This window comes from Balaenoptera borealis (assembly GCF_965194805.1).
Source record: "Balaenoptera borealis genome assembly, chromosome: 12".
Lineage (NCBI taxonomy): Eukaryota > Metazoa > Chordata > Mammalia > Artiodactyla > Balaenopteridae > Balaenoptera > Balaenoptera borealis.
This window is the reverse complement of record NC_138869.1, coordinates 57589765-57609608: the sequence shown is the minus strand read 5'-3', so window position 1 is coordinate 57609608 and position 19844 is coordinate 57589765. Positions and strand designations below refer to the sequence as shown.

General features: G+C 41.6%; 1 protein-coding gene and 1 long non-coding RNA gene across 2 annotated transcripts in view; one reads left to right on the top strand and one right to left on the bottom strand.

Moving 5' to 3' along the window:
* The window catches only part of LOC309608562, a 733071-nt gene that overhangs the window by 197423 nt on the left and 515804 nt on the right, over positions 1-19844 (bottom strand). The gene's annotated exons all lie outside the window — the stretch shown is intronic.
* Positions 8709-19844, top strand: part of STT3B (STT3 oligosaccharyltransferase complex catalytic subunit B) — a 99171-nt gene continuing 88035 nt past the window's right edge. The window contains exon 1 of the mRNA XM_082348472.1: positions 8709-9443. Within this exon, the coding sequence (XP_082204598.1) occupies positions 9133-9443 (311 nt within the window). The 5' untranslated portion in view covers positions 8709-9132. The remainder of the gene's footprint in view (positions 9444-19844) is intronic.

Genomic DNA, 19844 nt, shown 5'->3' with positions numbered 1-19844 from the left:
CAATTTATCTATTGAAATTACAAATATACTCATACCAAATTTCACGTATGGTAATTTCTCCAACCCATACACTTGCACTTGGGAAAAATTGCTTCCTTGTAAGTCTATTCATTGTATCTTTGTTTGTAGTAGCACAAGATTGGAAACAGCTCAAACACCCACCAATGGGTTATTGATTAAATTAATATGATACATCCATCCTATGGAATATCAGGCAGCCATAAAAAGGAATTAAAATTTTCTCTATGAGCTGATGTGGAAAGATCTTGAAGATAAATATTTAGAAAAAATAAGACAGAGAGAAGTGTGTAGAGCATGTAAAAAGAATGGAAAAATAAGAAAACATGTTCATATGTGCTTGCCTTTTCATAACGAATTTTGAAAGGATACAAAAGGAAATAATAAAAATGATTACCTATAGGGAGAAAAGGGAAGGAATTTGGCTTCAGGACAAAGGGAGGGAGGCAGAGTCTTCACATAACTGTATTACCTCTGTAAAGCATTCAGTAATAGTAGTAGTAGTAATAATAATAATAATAATAATAAATCAAGCTCTCCAATTTGCCTCATTTCAGTGATAAGGAATACTCTAGTTCAGGAGTTGGCAAACTACAACCTGCAGACCAAATCTGACCTGACACCTGTTTTGATAAATCAAGTTTTATTGGAACACAGCCACCTCATTGGTTTATATCAGTGAGTGTTTCTCATCCTCTTAGCCAAGGCATTTGGTCAGGAATTGACACTTGATCCAAGTCAGGCCAATCAGACCCACTGAAACCCAATTACAGGATTTTTGTTTGAGCTATCAGCACAGCCAGACATGCCTGAAGAAGTGACACTGGAGCCCTGGGGCGATAGAAACTCAATGTGATCACAGGGGTCGGGGGTGGGGGGGGTAGTGTGTTCTTGCCAATGACCTAAGAGAAGGTAAGTTAAGGTAATTTCTGGGAAATTTTTGTTTTCCTTAAAAAAGGGAGACATACGTGATTGACACTTCCTGTTCCCCTGACATTCTGCCTCAAATGCTGATGTGATGTCTGGAGCTTTAGCAGCTATCTTAAGATAGTGAGACAGCAGTCAAGAGAATGAAAACCAACCCTGCAGGGCTGTGGTGAGTTAAAGATGCTGATGCTCTAGTTATTGACAGGTGCCTGTGGGCAGCTTCAGTGACCTGCCTAAGGTCACTTGCCTTACTGGCAACCCTGCCTAAGGTCACTTGACTTACTGGCAAGACCTGACCCAGAATGCAACTCTCAGCTGCCCGTCCAGGGCTCTTCCATATGAAAGGTGCTTGCAGTTCTAGAGCTGAGGTTGAAGTGTCAACTTTAATCTCATGCAGTGTTTTCCAAACTATGTCTGAGGACTGGATGTTTCATAGCCTGTTAAAAGGTGTTATGAGGAAACAGGTCAAATAGGCTTGGGCAGTGCGGAGGTAAAATTGAGTTACTGCAGAACTTTCCAGAGCATTGAGTATGGCAAAGTTTATCATAAATTTCCAAGGGGGAATTAAAGCATGTTGGGTTTTTTGACCGGGAAAACTTTTTTTTTCTCCCAAAGTATCTTATGGGATGAGTGTGCCTTAGAATCTTCTTTGGGTGATTAAGTGGTGACAGTAGGGTTGTTTCTTTTCATCTTTGCAGGTTATTTAGGTACATTCTTAGGAAAATTATGCAAAAGATTGCTGATAACCTTATCATTCCCCTGTATTAGTTATCCATAGCTGTGTAACAAATTACACAAGGCTTAAAATAATAAACATGTATTTTCTCACAGTTCCTGTGGGCCAGGAATCTGGGTGCAGCTTAGCTGAGTCTTCTGGCTCAGGGTGTCTCATTAGGCTGCAGTCAAGGTGTCATCTGGGGGTGCAGTCATCTCAAGGCTGGGCTGTGGAAGTATCTGCTGCTAAGCAAACTCTTGTGGCTGTTCGCAGCCTCAGGTACTTGCAGGCTGCTGGCCAGAGACAATAGTTCCATGCTACGTGGGGCCCCTTTAGGAGACTACTCACAGTACTATTGTTTGCTTTCCTGAGAGGGGAAAGAAGGAGGAGAAAAGGGGAGGGGGGAGAGGGGAAGGAAGGGGGGCAGGATGAGGAGAGGGGAGGAGGAGGGGGAGGAGAAGAAGAGACTAGTTTTTAATAACCTAATTTCAGAAGCAACAGCCCATCGCTTTTGCTATATTCTGTTGCTTAGAAGTAAGTCACTCCATCCAGCCCACACCCCGATGGAGGAGATCCACAGGGTGTGAACACCAGCAATCAAGGATCACTAGAAGCTGCCTACCACACCTGCCCTCTGAGGTTTTCTTGCCACCTTAGCTTCCCACTAGTTTATCTAGCAGATATTTCAGTGAAACAGCATTCCTAGGTGGTGGTTGATTTGAGGCAGGTACTTCCTAGTTTAAAGAAACAGAGAAGTGTTGAGATGGGCTCAGGTCATGGGGGATTATTTTAAGGAGGTCCACAGAGGTAAGTCTCACAGCCCATCTGTCATTGTTCTAGATATAGAAGTAGTCCCAGTAACAGTGTCAAAAACCAACATGGATTGCGTGCTTCCTTTGTGCCTAAGTGTTGGTCCAAGTTCTCCTGGATTGTTTCCTTTATTCCTCGTTAGGACCCTAAAAGGAAGGTGCAGTACTTATCCATGCTTTAGAGATGAGGAGACCAAGGCACAGAAGGGTGAAGAAACTTGCCATAGGCCACGTGACTCAGAAGTCGAGCCGGGATTTGATCTTTGGCAGGATGTCCCCAGAGCTTGTGCTCTAAACCACCACGTAACACTGCTTCTCGGCAGCCCAGCTAGGAGCTCACAACCTCATCACTTTTCTCCCACATTTCTCCCTTTCTGCTTCCCTCTCCCCTCTGGGGCTGCGGGTCACCAGACAGGTACTCCGACTGATGCTTATCAGAAGGGGATGATGTAAGAGTGAAGTCCCTCAGTCACCAAATATTTATAGTTGCCAATTAAATGCCAGGCTCTGGCCACCCCCTCCTGTGGTGTGTTTAGTACAAGAATGTGTGTCATGCTGTTTTGGTTCCTCTAGGAAGGATGAAAACTCCTTTAAGACCTGTGCCACTCCCGAGACACGGAATCATCACTTAGGTCTTTCTTGACCACAGTGGAAATGCCAGGCACTGAGGATCAGTCATTTTGTCTTTTCTTGACCTGACTTGATCCTCTGTGTGCTTTCTAAGCCAGACTTCTAAAAAGGGTGGTTTACACTCCCTGTCACTGCATCCTTTGCTTCCGATCCCCCCTCACCCGCTGCCATCTGGTTTCTGCTCCTTACTGCTTCCCTACACTGGCCTTGCGAAAGGAACTGGCCAACTCCTGGTTGCCAAACACGGCACACTTTCCAGCAGTGTCACACTGCACTTCTCTCCACTCTGTGCCACTGCTAGCCTCGTTTCTTTCCCCTTTCTCCACTTAGCTGCTGGAACATCACCCTCTCTGCTGGTTCTTCCATCTCTTTGGCTCCTGTCTTGCCTCCCTTATAGGCTCATTCTCGATCTTCTTAATCTGGGAGTTCCTTAGGGTTCTGTCTTCAACCCTTCTATCATTCTCTCTAAATTAAGTTCCACCAAAATTTCATCCATGGCCAAGAAGTCCTCAACCTTTATCCCCAGAAAAATGTTTCCCTCTTGAGCATCAGATCTCTTTATCTATGTGCCTCTATGTTAGACACCTCCTCTTGCATATCCTAAAGAGACTTAAAGCATGACATGTCCAAAGCTGATCTGATCATCTTCCCTCCGAACCTGTGCCTTGTCCTGTGCTCCCCATTTCTGTGACACCACCTCCCACCCCAGACTCATCCTAACTCTGACTTCCACCATCAATTTTTGGATTCTGCTCCCTTGATACCTCTCCAATCTAGCACTTCCTCTCTGGACCCCACCCTTCTACTCTCACCCTTTCCAGTATACTCTTCATGCTGCTGTCAAACATTTTTTTCCATTAACCAAGTCTGATGGTTTTATTGTTGTTCTAAATGCTTCAGTGACTCCCAGCTGCTTAAAGGTTAATATCTCAACTCCTTAACCAGGCAGACAAATCCTTGATAATGTGGTTCTTATCTCCCTTTCAGCCTCATCTTCCAAAGCACCTTCATTAATACTGCATTTCGAGTATGACTTCCAAGGACTTCCTTGTTTCTGCTTGGAATCCCCGCATCCCTCTGCCTGGTGAATTTCTGCTTTGCTCCTGATATTTCACCACTCCACTCATCACACTGTACCACTTACGTTTGACTGTCTAACCCCTCGGAGATTTGAACTCAGTGAGGACATTATAAGCACCTAGCAGGATCAAGAAGTTAAGTGCAGAGAAGCAAAACAGTACACCCAATCTTCATGCACAAACTGGAAACCATTTTTTCTATGTTGGTGAGCTGGAAACTGAGAATGAACCGTGTTGCAATTTATGCCTATGGGTTCCTTAATAGTTCTTCAGTAATGCATTCCTCACGGAAGTAACTTCGGAAATCTCAGATATTGGCCCTCATAGACTGATGAGATCTCTCACTGGTCCCCTCTCCAATGTGCTTCCCACATTGCACACCAGTAACCTTTTCAAACTGCACAATGATCATCTCTCACGCCATATCACACACACCACATCCTGCTTAAAGCCCTTCATGGTTCCCTATTACTCTGCAGTTACAACAAAACAAAATCACCTCTTAACATGATCCACACTATCTGGCCATTTCTTCAACTCCTATCCCACATTGTTCAACTATCTGTGTTGCAGCCATACTGGCCCTTTTCTGGGTTCCTTGTACTTGCCTCCCCAGCCCCACGGCAGGGCCTTTGCATGTGCTTCTCTGTCTGGATAATTCTTTCCATTCTTCTTCCCCTGGTCCATTCATTCTCACCCCCAGTCCTCACCCCTAGTGCTGCTTCCTAAGGGTAATGTTCTCATCTTCTGAAGATCAAATCCCCTGTGTATCTCCCTTCCATTGTATTTGCCACATTCCATTTTTGGTACTTAGTAACGTGATGGTTCAATGTCCACCTCCCTAGGGCTGGAACCACATCCCTCATGTTCCCTCCTGCATCCCATGATCCACATAGAGCCTGGCATAAAGGAGGAGCTCAATGAATACTTGAATGAATCCGCAAGTGAGTGAGTGAGTGAAGATCAAGAATAACAGGATTTATGTCATGGTGTGTTCTGCCTATGTTTTCCTCTAAGAGTTTAATAGTGTCTGGCCTTACATTTAGGTCTTTAATCCATTTTGAGTTTATTTTTGTGTATGGTGTTAGGGAGTGTTCTAATTTCATTCTTTTACATGTAACTGTCCAGTTTTCCTAGCACCACTTATTGAAGAGGCTGTCTTTTCTTCACTGTATATTCTTGCCTCCTTTATCAAAGATAAGGTGACCATATGTGCATCACAGCAAGATCCTTTTTGACCCACCTTCTAGAGAAATGGAAATAAAAACAAAAATAAACAAATGGGACCTAATGAAACTTAAAAGCTTTTGCACAGCAATGGAAACCATAAACAAGACAAAAAGACAACCCTCAGAATAGGAGAAAATATTTGCAAATGAAGCAACTGACAAAGGATTAATCTCCAAAATTTACAAGCAGCTCATGCAGCTCAGTATCAAAAATACAAACAACCCAATCCAAAAATGGGCAGAAGACCTAAATAGACATTTCTCCGAAGAAGATATACAGATTGCCAACAAACACGTGAAAGAATGCTCAACATCATTAATCATTAGAGAAATGCAAATCAAAACTACAATGAGGTATCACCTCACACCGGTCAGAATGGCCAGCATCAAAAAATCTACAAACAATAAATGCTGGAGAGGGTGTGGAGAAAAGGGAACCCTCTTGCCCTGTTGGTGGGAATGTAAATTGATACAGCCGCTATGGAAAACAGTATGGAGGTTCCTTAAAAAACTAAAAATAGAACTACCATACGACCCAGCAATCCCACTACTGGGCATATACCCTGAGGAAACCATAATTTAAAAAGAGTCATGTACCACAATGTTCATTGCAGCTCTATTTACAATAGCCAGGACATGGAAGCAACCTAAGTGTCCATCAACAGATGAATGGATAAAGAAGATGTGGCACATATATACAATGGAATATTACTCATTCATAAAAAGGAACGAAATTGAGTTATGTGTAGTGAGGTGGATGGACTTAAGGGTCTGTCATACAGAGTGAAGTAAGTCAGAAAAAGAAAAACAAATACCATATGCTAACACATATATATGGAATCTAAAGAAAAAAATGGTTCTGAAGAACCTAGGGGCAGGACAGGAATAAAGACGCAGACGTAGAGAATGGACTTGAGGACGCAAGGAGTGGGAAGGGTAAGCTGGGAAGAAGTGAGAGAGTGGCATGGACATATATACACTACCAAATGTAAAATAGGAGCTAGTGGGAAGCAGCCGCATAGCACAAGGAGATCAGCTCCGTGCTTTGTGACCACCTAGAGGGGTGGGATAGGGAGGGTGGGAGGGAGGGAGACGCAAGAGGGAAGAGATATGGGGATATATGTATATGTATAATTGATTCACTTTGTTATAAAGCAGAAACTAACACACCATTGTAAAGCAATTATACTCCAATAAAGATGTTAAATGGGGAAAAAAAAAAAGAATAACAGGAGTTTTCCCTGCTGCTTTTACCCTCATGACTACTCTGGATTTGCATATGTACCTTAACAAATTTTCAAAATATTTCCAGATAAGCGATCTAATTTGATATTAACAATTGACTCGAAGAGTAGAAAGGGTAACCCATGCAGGTGACTTGTCCAATGTTACATGGCTAGTAAGCAAAAAAGTGGGACCAGAACCAAGCTTTGTCACTTTTCAGACCAGGGCTCTGGCCATTAAACAACCAAAAAGGAAGCAAAAGAAGATAACATACAACTTAATAGGCAGCATCTACACAAAAGACAATAAAATTGAGATATCCAAATAGAAACACAAAATAAGATTTATTTTAGGCTGATAGAACTTTGGTTCATGGAACACGGGCACAAGTTCTCTAAATGCTGGCATTTTAGCCTAGAAGGTTTGGGCTCTGACATAGAGCAAGTCACCTAGAATTCTGGTACAACAGGACTCAGTTAATATTCTATCATAATTCTCATTAAAATTTAGATGTTCAATAAATGTCGGCTATTAAATCATTAGTGGGAAAGTCTATTTCTGGAAACCTTTTCATCCTTTCCTTAATGAGACTATTTATTTATTTAATTTTGTAAGTAAATGAGAGAAAAGTTAATCACTTAGCAGGTTGAGTACGTAGCTGGGTCCAGTTGTTTCAAAGAGCAGCCGCTAACCAAGGCTACTTATTCATTTAGCTAACATTTTGAAAAGACCTACTATTTAAACACAACTTCTAAATGTGTTTACATTTTCTGTACTAAATTTTTTAATGACTTAATAATTGAGTGCCTTTATAATATTACGTGAATACACGCTTTTAAGTTCAGATGTTATTTACCTAATAAAATGGACAATTTTACGTAAATGTTAATTTACATGAAAAGTTAATCAAGTATTTACGGAGTGTTGATCATACTGAAAGCTCCGCGCCTTTCCTGGGGCTTATATCAGAGCACGTCTAGTCTCCATATATTATATATAGAGAGAGAAATTTTTATTGAAATAAAGTTGATTACTCCACTTATATTTAAACTCATTTTGCTTTGAGTTTAGTCTACCGGGTAGCACTTTCTTTTGGGGGGCAGGGGCGTGGGTAAAGGGGGAGAAAGGTGTAAAAATACAAACTAGACGTGCAAATATTCGTGTACAGGGATCTGCAGTTCGCTATCACCTAATGAAGAAAGGATTGGGTAACAGCTTAAAGTCCACAGAAAGTTTCACCCGTCTGATGGAATGTATGCAACTGTTAACAATTTCCTACATTTGCCCACATTTCCAGTGAACAAACGTCATCTTTGCAATCAGGAAAATACAAGAAGTGAAAAAAGCCGGAGAAAGTCGCACTTCCCTTGTCCCACGGGGTCGCTCCCGAGCTAGAGGCTTGTTTGCCGGCTCCGATGAGCTCCCAGCGCCGGCAAACGTGCCCTCGTCCGGAACCTGGGAGACAGGCCGCCAGGCGCAGCTCGCTGGGCTGGTCGTGGGGCGGCCGCCGGCTGGTGATTCGCTGCGCCAGAAGCGGGGAGCCCCAGGCGGCAGATCACTACGCGCCAGACCCACGCGCGGGGCACTAGGACTGCGCGCCTGCGCGCCCGGTCACGTGACGGGCGCTCCGCGCAAAGCGGGTTAAAAGTCACGACCGCGGAGCGCCCGCGAGCGCCAGGCCAGTCGGCGCGGCGCCCCCTGCGTCCCCTAAACTGGTTCTAAAGGAGGCCGCCCGTCTGTCCTCGACCACCTCCCGCCCCCTTGGCCCGGCTCAGCTCCAAGCAACGCGCGGAGCCGCCTAGCGCCCCTCCTGGCCGCCAATACAGGCGCGCGAAACTGCGTCTTTCAACTGACAATGAAGCCGTAACCCCGCAGCCAGGCCGCTCCGGGCGAACGGGCGCGAGGCCGGGAGGGGGAGGGGAGAACGGTTGGGCCAAGCCCCGCCCCAGCTCGCGCCCCCATTGGCCGGCACCGCGGTTCTGGGCCCGCCCCCTAACGGACCTGTCGCATTGTGACAGGCGTAGGGGCCAGTTCCTGTTGGGTCGGGGGCGGAGTCAGAGGTAGCCTGAGCTCCGCCCCGACTTCGGGGGACTCCTCCTCCTGCTCCTCACGGCGGGGTGGGCGGCGTTGTGGGGGGAATGTCATTGCTGCTCCGAGCCGTGGTGCCGCCTCCGTCTGCTCCTGCTCTTTCTCTGGCGCCCTCGTCCCGTCGGCTTTCGCCGCTGCCGCAACTGCACTGGGAAGACGGATGGCTAGAGGGGCGCAGGGGCCATCCGAGTTGAGAGAGCGGCGGTCGCGGCCGCTGCTGAGGCGGAGACTCCCCGCCGCCGCCTCCACCCCCTGTCCCCCGGCCTCGCGGCGCTAAGGGCGGGCGCGCGCGGCTCTCTTCCCTCCTCCTCCTCTTTCTTCCTCCTCCTCCTCCTCCTCCTGCGGGTCCCCGCCCAGCACCCCTCGGACCAGGCGGCGGCGGAGCGGAGCGAGACCCGCCGCCGGGGCACAACATGGCGGAGCCCTCGGCCCCGGAGAGCAAGCACAAGTCGTCCCTCAACTCATCCCCGTGGAGCGGCCTCATGGCCCTGGGGAACAGCCGGCACGGCCACCATGGGCCCGGGGCCCAGTGCGCGCACAAGGCGGCGGGCGGCGCGGCGCCGAAGCCGGCCCCCGCGGGGCTGTCCGGGGGGCTGTCGCAGCCGGCCGGCTGGCAGTCGCTGCTCTCCTTCACCATCCTCTTCTTGGCCTGGCTCGCCGGCTTCAGCTCGCGCCTCTTCGCCGTCATCCGCTTCGAAAGCATCATCCACGAGTTCGACCCGTGGTAAGTGCCCGCCGCCGCCCCTCCCCCGCCGCGGGCCCGGGACCGGCGCCTCCCTCCCCCCAACCCCCCCACCCCCCGCGCTCTGCCCGGACCCGCCACTGGTCCCGAGCTCGGGCGCGCCCCCGCCTGCAAGCGAAGTTTCCCCTGCGCCGCTCGAGGCGGGGCGTCGGGGCCCGAGCGGGACCTTGACCCGGGTCGGGCGAGTCTGCAGACTCCCAGGAGGGCGAACGCTTCTCTTCGCAGCCGCCTCGGCCCGCGGAGCCCGACCCGCCGCGCCGGGCGGCGGACTACCCGCCTCCCCGCCCGCGGCTCTCGCCTGCTCTCAGCTTCTCGCGCGCGTTTTCGGCTGGTTGGGATGGGCTCGCCCAGGGGGGTGCCCTGTTGCAGTTGGAGGTGAGTCCAGATGTGCAGGAGCCTCGTCGGCGCAGCCTCGCAGTTGCACGCTTTTACCGTGTCTCTCTTGGCTCTCAGACGGGAAGGGAAAAAGCGAGGGAGTGAGGTGTTGGAGGAAAGGAAATAAGATCCCTAAAAGTGATCGGAAAGCTAGGGACGCTTACTTAACATTAGATATTTTCAAGAGTGGCTTTTTTTCAAGCCTTTAAGTGCACTCTGCACCTCACCGGTCCACAATTATCTTGGGCTACTTTTTAGAGCAGGCTCATTACTCTGTGAGCCAAACTGTCACCCTCAGTATGTTATGCACAGTATCCGAAAGCGTTGCATTAGTTCCTTTATTGGTCTCTGCAGGAAGGTTTGTGGATTAGAGAACAAACAGTTCCATAGTGATGGGGAGCCCTAGATTGTAATACTGAAGTTTCACATGGTATCAGGGACTGACCTGAATGTTTTAGGAAATTACCGCATAAAGAGCACTAGCTAATTTAGCTAACTTAATTTACTGGTCTGTGAATTATTTAGATAGGAAGAGTGCTTTAATTTTTTTTTTCCAACTTGACCAACCTGGGTTAAGTTTTCTTTGTTTTTTGTTTTAGCCCTAGTCTATGCCTTTTAAACTGACTTAATTCATCTTCTTGACCCATCACCCTTGAGTTCATCTTACTTCCTTATAATTAGGCCCAACTAACCTTGAGGGTATTTGTCATTGGAAGTACAGAGAGAGAATCTTCTTGAGAGTTACTAAATATATGGATAACAAATATTTGGGGGAGGGAGTTACCCATATATTAAAATACCAATTGAAGTTCTGTTACAGATAGAAAAATTGGTAGTGCATCATCTGTTGAACACCAGAGGGGTCCACTTCTGGAGAATCCAACTTAGGTAGACAGTTAACAGCTGTGACATGCTTCCATTGCAACGTTTCCATTCCATTTTAGAGGTTTGATTTTTTTAAAAAAACAACTTTTGTGTTACTTGGAATCACAGAAGAAAATAAATTACTGTGATGCTTATGAACTAGACAGAGTTTTCTTAGTCTTAGCTTTGAAACACATAAGCAAATTAGATAAAAATGAAATTGAAACCAGAAAATGAAAACTGCTAATGTTTTGCTGAACGTGTAAAAAGAGAAAGTTGTGTTTTTTCAGTTTACAAGAGCAGAAGTGCATGGTTGACCAAACATTACGGGTAACAAAAATTGTGAATAATATTTCTGGAGAGTATCATTTTTATAAACAGAAGGCTGCATAATGTTTAGTACTAACATTGAGGCTTAAATTAAGGATTGCAGAAAAATTCACAACTGAATGATGAGATGATGGATATTTTTCCTAATTTTGAAGGAAGATTAGAAATCTGCATCAAGTGAGCCAAAGAGTTTCTACTAAAATGAGTATTATAATCATGAAAAGTCTTATCGGGTTGCTTCACAGATAAGTTTTTTTTTTTTCAATATGGCAAAAAATTAAAAGTTGATTTCTTCTCTAGTTTCAAGAATATGCTTGGAGAGCATAACCCTTTTTTACTCACACAAAAATTTGTTTGTGTCTTTCTGTGTGTAAAACACATTTCAGAAACATCCTTTAGTAGAACGAATAACATTCTACAATTCGAATTTTAATTCATATACTCTAATCTAAAGGTATATAAACCTCTTCGGTCTTAAAGACCTATTAATGTAGGTTTTCAGCTTACTGGTAGTTTTAATATATACGTTTTATTATATTCCTGGTTAAGCGTTTATGTTCATAATGTTAGGTAATTCTGACTAGTAGTAAATAGCCTTTTATAATAAAGGAATTGTCCCTATCCTTTATTGTGAATGGAGATTTGCCAGTATAAATCTAATGTCTTAAGTATAATTCAGGTGACTTAATGAGAGAATTTTCAGTCAAAAAAAAAAAATCCCTTGTTTGCTCACTTATGTTTTTCTTTTCATGTCGTTCAAAGATCTCAGTTAGGCATCTTATTTTTATAATCCATTCCTGTTGAAAAATTTGGATTTTAAAGTGGTTTTCCTTCAAAGCTACTAATAGTACCAGCACTTTGATTCTACAAACATTCTAGTGTTATACTATCTTGGGAGTCTCTCGGATTACTGTTTTAACATGTAGTAGTAACATGAACCTTTAATAATGTTTAAATGTTCCTCTCAGGTTGTGTATCCACAAACCAATTTATTCTGGCCTTTCCTGATCCCTTTTTCTCATGTCTCTGTACTGGCTTCAATTCTGAAATTTTTTTAGTGAAAAGTTTACTTTCTCTGTTTGATTGTGAGTTATTTCTGTAAATTTTAACATTAGTACTTAAATTGCGTAAGACTCTAGTTAGCTGCCAAAGGTGACTCATTGTCACAAAGTTATACTTGTTTTTTAAGTTTGTCATTCAAGTTATTTTATAAATCTTACCAGTTGTTACAAGGTTTGGTATGTTCAGTAGTATTTATTGAATTTTAAAATACACTGCACTTTTTTAGAACTTGGCCGCATTTTTGGTAATGATCTCTTCACCACTTCACTTTAGTAATTTCCTCCCTTATCAGTTGACTTTATCAGACATGAGGACACAGTTTGAGAATTTGTTGTCTGTACTTGGCAAACATTTGGTTGACCAACTAGTTTAACAGCACCTAATTTTATCTTCTTTTTATCTGGAGCAGAATGTAGTTTCTACTTATTTTTGTTTTAACTATTAATACTTTCATATTAACCAGGTGCTTTTCCCATAACCATTATCTTGTTAAATTGTGGTAGCTTTTCCCACAGAGACAATGGAAAAGCTCCCTATAAAAGAGTTGCATTTTTCCCTGCCTGTACAGGTTGTAGGGGGTTCTCCTTGGACCCCTAGAAGAAGAATTCTCTGAGCCTTGAGTTTTGGCTGCAGTTAGCTGTAAAAGGGCAGCAGATGCCTTTTCGCAGGGCAGAAAGCTGCAATTTAGAGTTGAAACTTGGGATGCAATTTTTCATAGAAACTATGGTATAAATAGGTTAATTAGTACAAACATGTTTTCAAAGGAGTGATAAACCTTTGGAACATAAGCTGTTTGTAAGTTGGGGGTACTTCCTGTACTTTGAGGTCTCCATGTTTTTCTTCACTTTGCAGATGACAAAAAGAGGCTATTGACCTCAGTTCTGAAGAAGACAAAATGGGTAATAAAACAAATTTTAGATCAAAAACATCCCTCAATCGTAAAAAGGCACTTTATGGAATCATTAGCAACAGCAGTCCAAATGCACTTCAGAACAGGTACAGTAAGTCCCTACATACGAACCTTCAAGTTGGGAACTTTCAAAGATGGGAATGTGCCCCTGTATGCCAGCTGTTGTACTGTACTACTGTACTTTTAAAGGAACTGTACTGTAAGATTAAAAATGTTTTCTATATTTTTTGTTTGTTTTTTATGTATTATTTGTGTGAAAAGTATTATAAACCTATTACAGTACAGTACTATGTAGCTGATTGTGTTAGCTGGGTACCTAGGCTAACTTTGTTGGACTCAGGAACAAATGTGACTTACTCACATGCTCTTGGAACGGAACTTGTTCATTTGTATGTAGGGGACTTACTGTATACTGTCACTGATTTCATTGTAATTTAAAACTTTTCTAGCCTTGAGCTCTTGAGATCATTCTACGTTATACGAACACTCAGGGAGGAGGTGCAAGGAGTGCCTTGAGCTGCTGGGTTGGATGATGGGATTGGACCTGCTCCCATTGGGTGAGTGTGGTGGCTCCTATAGGTAGTAATCCTGGGTTTCCTGAGGCATGTCCTGGGGGAGTTAGGCTCTGTCAGCAACCACTTTGGAACTTTTTCTTTCTTTAGAGTATTCATACATTGAGGGCTAACTTGAATAATACTGCACACCACATACTGCCATGAGTAGTTTGCATAAAGACAACGTTGGTCGTAGAAACTTAGAATAAGGAATTGCATTATATGCTCTGACCCAGTTATTATGAATATGAGGAAACTTACTAGTCTGTCTATGGTCTATCTCTGATTTTTATGCTCTCAGTAAGTTTTGGGTGCTTTGGGGTATGAGAGAAAATGTTAAAAGTTCTCTTCATCGTGATATCTTATTTATCAGTGCATATGTGCTCTCAGAAATAACGGAAAGATTAATATTCTCCAGTGACTGAATCATATTTTTTTTCCTCAATTTGTTTACTTTGCAAACTTAGTGCTATTAGAGAAAGACAATATTGCAGTTAATTTGAATTATAAAGCACCCTACAATTCAATAGACCTGTATAATGCTAATTGTTATGAAAATTTTCAAGCATACAGAAAAGTTGAAAGATTTTTACAGTGAACACTCATACTGAACATGTGGATTCTACAGTTAGTATTTACTTTATTTGCTTTATCATATCTTTTTATCTGTCCATTACTGTTTTTAAATCTTACTTCTAGGATACCGATAGTGTACTGTTCACTGTAATGTAAAGAATGTCATCTTTGTTCCTGAACTCCATGATAAAGAGGAGCTCTTATTTCCGGGTAGCATTTATTTTCTATAATACTTGAATATAATGAGTATAAATACTGTTTATATATCGTCTTTGATTGGAGTGCAGGTTAGAACCAGATTCAATCATCCTAGGTTTTGGTTAGTAACTTACCTAACCTACATCATAAGTCATTGCATTAGCCCACGTCTGTTAAATGACTTTGTTGAATCTGGTGTCTCAGGAGAAGCTCTGAAGTTGTTAGAAAGATATTGATGTTGGTTTTATTAGATTTAGTTTATGTGGAACTCCTAAACTCTTTTGAATTATTAGAAGCCTTTTATTGGTCAGCCTGTTGCTTACTGTGATGAGTCTTATGCTCTTTCTTTGCCATGTTTTATCCACATGGAATGCTTAATGGAGTTTTATGTATGATTGCAGAAGTGGCTTCTGTCAGTCCCTACAATAAATAGGAAGACAGGAAAACATTTTCAAATAATGTAGGACCCACAACTATACTATATGGGCAAATTAATACTATTGAAAGGGAAAAAATCTCTAAATGGTTAACCTGCTACTGCAGCTTCACCCCCTTATTTGCTTTACCTTTTTCTGGTGGACATTTTTTGTTTTTAAACCTCTTACTCTTTTCTGAGAAGGTTTCTGTGTCCTTACTTTACCTTTTTCTTACATGAATAATTTCCAAGGATTTAGAAATTGATAGAAAGTGGCAATACCATAAGATTTAAAAAAAAAAAAGTTTGTTAGGTCAGGGTTGGAAGAAATAGGAGCAACTGCTTGAGGCTCTCATATTTTAGTATTGATAAATGTAGGTTAACTGGCATTTGTAGACATTCCAGGAAACCTAACTACTATTTGGAGCTTTATTTCTTTGGAAAAGTGCTTTCGTAGTTTTTAATGAAAGACATTTAAACATATTTTCGAGTATAACCTGTATGTAAGTTGGTGTCTTTATGTTGGAGAAGTTTGTACTATTTTTAGGAAAACAAATTTCTAGAAAATTGTGGCTGGTACACTAAGTTGACCATATCATCTGTGACTTTTTTTCTTTCTTTGGAACTTAGTATTGCAAGGTAACTTTAACATATGTTCTAAATAGTGGTAGATACTTAGTTTTTACCTTGTCTTATAAGTTGATTTTAGATCCTAGAATTGAAGAGATCAGGTAACATCTTTTATTTCTGTAGATAAAAAATATTTCAATTCAGTATTCCTTTCAAGGATTGAATAATACAGGTCCACCTGTTCTCCAAAATCTATGTCTCCACCTGTTCTACAAAATCTTGTCCTTTTTATTGCATTCTCTGCCTCCAAGGCAGGCTTAAATGAACGTGTCTTCCATTTAATTTAATGTTTTTTAATCAGCGGCCCTGATTTAAGTCTTAACACGTTGACCTATCAGAATGCCCCGGGCACAGTCCCTGCTCTAGCTAACCACACTCATTAGTTGGATGATGGCTAATTACTTTGTTTGTTTTGATGTAGGGAAGAGAGAAGAGTTGATGGTGGCTTAAAGTTGTTATACCTGAATGACTAGGGAATTTTCAGAGAGGGGCTTTTAAGGGAATAGCTGAATGAGAGGGAAAGATGATTGAATCCAACTGAATGTTGTTTTCATTTACATTCGTCCGTAAAAAGTTCAGAGTAATGAGGTTGGAAATATTAAGCCATTTGAGTTAAGAGAATTATAGGGTGGAAGTTAAACTTTTGGAGTAGACTCAGAATTCTATAGTCTGAAGTACTTTTAGAGTATATGTTGGTTGGATTGGCTTGTTTTCTGGGTGAAGAAGCTGACTGCCAGAGTGGTGAAGTACTTTTTCTAAGGTGGTACAGTTGTGGCTTGGCTAGATTCTTTTCTATTTTCTTTGCACCTGTGTTTGCATTAGAGGAAGTTTTTGAGAAGTTGTTTGAAAATTGTTACTTCAGAAGATGAGGGGAAGTTAGTGTCTACCATTCACTTTATTTATTTTTTTAGAGATAACTTTTTTAAAAAGTACTTATTTATTTATTTGGCTGCATCAGGTCTTAGGTCATCAAATCCGTGGCATGTGGGATCTTTGGTTGTGGCATGCAAACTCTTAGTTGTGGCCTGTGGGATCTAGTTTCCTGACCAGGGGTCGAACCCGGGCACCCTACCTTGGGAGCAAGAAGTCTTAGCCACTGGACCACCAGGGAAGTCCCTACCATTCACTTTAAACTGACAGTGTGGGAGATGTTGGCAATTCAAGTTTAGTCATGGAAACAGCTTTTGTGTGAAGTTTGACTTCTTTAGAACTAGTGATTTTAAAAACTGCATCAGTTATCTGTAATTTCCATGAGTTAATAGTTTCCGTAGTTTAACTTTTCAAACTTTTATTTTTTGACTTTTTTCCTTCATTCTTAATTTTTTCTTCATTCTTATCCCAAGGGAAATATTAATGCATAAAACATAAAGAAATTTTGTTTCTCTTAGTAAAGTATTAGCGATTTGCTGATGACCAAGTTAGTAATGTTTCTTTTGGGGCTTCCTTTTAATTTCTTTTTCATGCCTTGAAGGTTTATTAGCTATTCTCAGGTAAAGATTTTTCTTCATACTATGGGTGTTCTTTTTTTTAATGTTATCTAGCAAACTCTCCAACCTGCAAATGACTGCAAGAGAATTTGGTTTTTAAACTTAAATTATTGGACTCCTCTCTCTTTCTATAGATAGATGGATAGATAATATTACAGCACATACTGTTTTCTATACTATTTTAAAAATTAAAATATAGTAATTCATAATTAATTTCTAAAGTGCCGGTATATGTGCAGCTTAAATTATTGTTTGTTGCTGGCCAGATGAGTGGAGTTGGTGAAAAGAATCATGCCTGGAAACTCACTTGTGACCATAATGCTTTTTTTTTTTTTAATTGAGGTAGAGTCGACATATAACATTAGTTTCAGATATACAACATAATGACTTAATATTTGTATACATTTTGAAATGATCACCAGGGTAAGTCTAGTTAACATCTATCACCTTAACATAGTTACCCCCAATTTTTTTTTCTTGTGATGAGAACTTTTTAGATCTACTGTCTTAGCAGTTCATGCTTATTCTTATAACACCAGTAACTCCTGTAAAGAAAAGTACACCCTATTTAAGAAGTTTTTATTGTTAAACTAAATTATTATATGATCTTACTTGTGTAATCCACAGGAAAAATAATGGAGTACAGAGTTATTGGAAGGTAGCACTCTTGTTGTTTTTGAGTTATTCTTTGAAAATGTCTTAAATATTTACATAAACGGGGAAAGAAATGTATTCTACAGAGGCTTTTTATTATCAGTGAGAAGATGTTCAGTTTCAGCCTTTAAAAAATTTTTTCACTTATGGTGAAATATAAAACATTCTGAAAAGTATTTAAACCTAATATACAGTGTAATGACTAATTATAAAATAAACACCCATGTGACCATCACTCACATCATCAAGAAAATTGCCACGACCTCAGAATTCTTGGTGTGTACTTTCTCAATCCATCCCCTTCCACGCCACACACTTTACAATAATTACATTCTTGCTTTTTCCCCTAGGTGGTATAATTCTGAGTGCATTCCTAAATAATATAATTTAGTTTTGCCTATTTAAAAACTTTAGAAAAATGCACTTGTGGCTTTTGTGTCTTGCTTTTTTTGCTCATCATTGTTTTTAAGATTCATCTTCACTGATCAAAGAGTTGTTGAGTGTATGTGGATAATAAGGTTTAGCAATAATTTGATTAACCAGGCTTCTCACCCACCGAGGAGGTTGCCTGCTCTTTTGCAGCAGGAAGGAAGTATCTGTTAGAAAGAGAAGGCATCCTTCTCTTCACTTGAGATAAAAAGATTGTCTCATGGTTGAACACTGAGCTCTAGTCAACCTGGTCTCTAGATAACCTTGACAAGTGTTTTAAAGGTACTAACTGACCAGAGAGATTTAATCTTTCAACAGACACTGAGGCTGCAAAGAAGAGGGTTGGGGATGGGGGGGGGGGGAGGAGACATCACTTTCAAGAGCCAAATGATAATCAAATAATCATAAATGCAAAATTACTGGATTTTAAACTGTAGCTTTTACCAACTATTGTTCGTTTTAAAGAATGTGTATTAAAATTTATGTAAGGAAAAGAGTTGCTGTAGTTAGTTCTTGAAAGAAAGAAGGAAAGAGAGTGTTGAAAGGGGATCTGAACTACAGGAATTTAGGAAAACCCTAAGACTGGACTGTTTAATGTATTGGTATTTTTGTAGAGGACTGTTGACCCTGGGTTGTGTGTGATTTTGTTTGTGTTGATATCATGGGCTCTTGAATAGCTTTCTTTTCTCTGAATGTTGTTTTTCCTGTTGCTTTCTTCCAATCTTCTTTGGCCACCACTTCTGTTCTTTTCCCATATTGTTAGCGACCTGGGTTCTTCAATCAGTATAAATTGATATGAGGCCTCTTTAATCAGTAGATACGGATACAAGGCCAGACGAGGAATTCAGGCAAGACTTTATTGGGACTTGTGCTGCAGCAGGAGGGAGCAAAAATAAGTAACGGGATCCCTTGCTTGCTCCCTGAGCGGGGGCGAGCTGGTCCCTTAGGGGTGATGGTAGGGGCGATTGGTGGGTCGGGCCAGAGGGGTGGCTTAGGGGGTCTTCCTACCCCCTTGGTGATGCTGTGTGCAGGGATCATTCTCAGTACCTGCTTTTGGTGCTGGCACCTCAGAAATGGCAGTTGGGTTTTGGCTGTTTTGTATCATGTTGTTCATAATTTGCCCCAACTGAGCATGCACACGGTTATTTTTAGTCCCTTACAGTTTCTTTGTATTCTTTTGCTCCGGGAGATGTTTGTCCAGGTGCAAGCACTGCAGTAAAGGGTCCCAGGTCCCAGCCCATCTCAATATCTTTATCTCTATTGATTTAGTAGTTGTCTTAGTCTTCAGGAAGAATGGGAGAGGTATGATAGTAGTAGGATCCTTTCAGAAACTGTCTTGAGGGGATAAAAAGTTGTATTCGGAGAATGGTAAAAGGTCATTGATCTTTAGGTAGGAACTTAGAATCTATTAGGATATGAGAGTTTGTCATTATATATTAGCAAGTGATTTAAAGATACTATTGGAAACGTGATTCCAGCTTATGGGCTTTTAATTAGAAAGCAGTTCTTAAGTGAAATAAACATGAATGCTTCTAATGCATTTCTATCTGTTGGTCAGAATGATTTTGATCAAATTCGGTGGTATTTTTCTGCTGTGCATTAGTATGGAACCCATGCTACTTGAATGGATAACAGTTGATTTCGTTTGTGAACAAATAAAAGACTGTATGGTTAATTCATTATTAGTTGAAGAAGAATTTAAATCTAGGACTGTCTTTCTTCAAACTTCCAATGTAGTCAATCAATATTTCTAAAGAATTCAAACTTAAAATTTAAATCAAGTATCATGAGGAAGATATACTTATTACCCTTTCTCCCCCAAATCCCATGTAATACATGCCAGAGAGAAACTTTGAATTAGGCTCTGTTTGGATAATGGTCCAACTTAATGATTTAAGC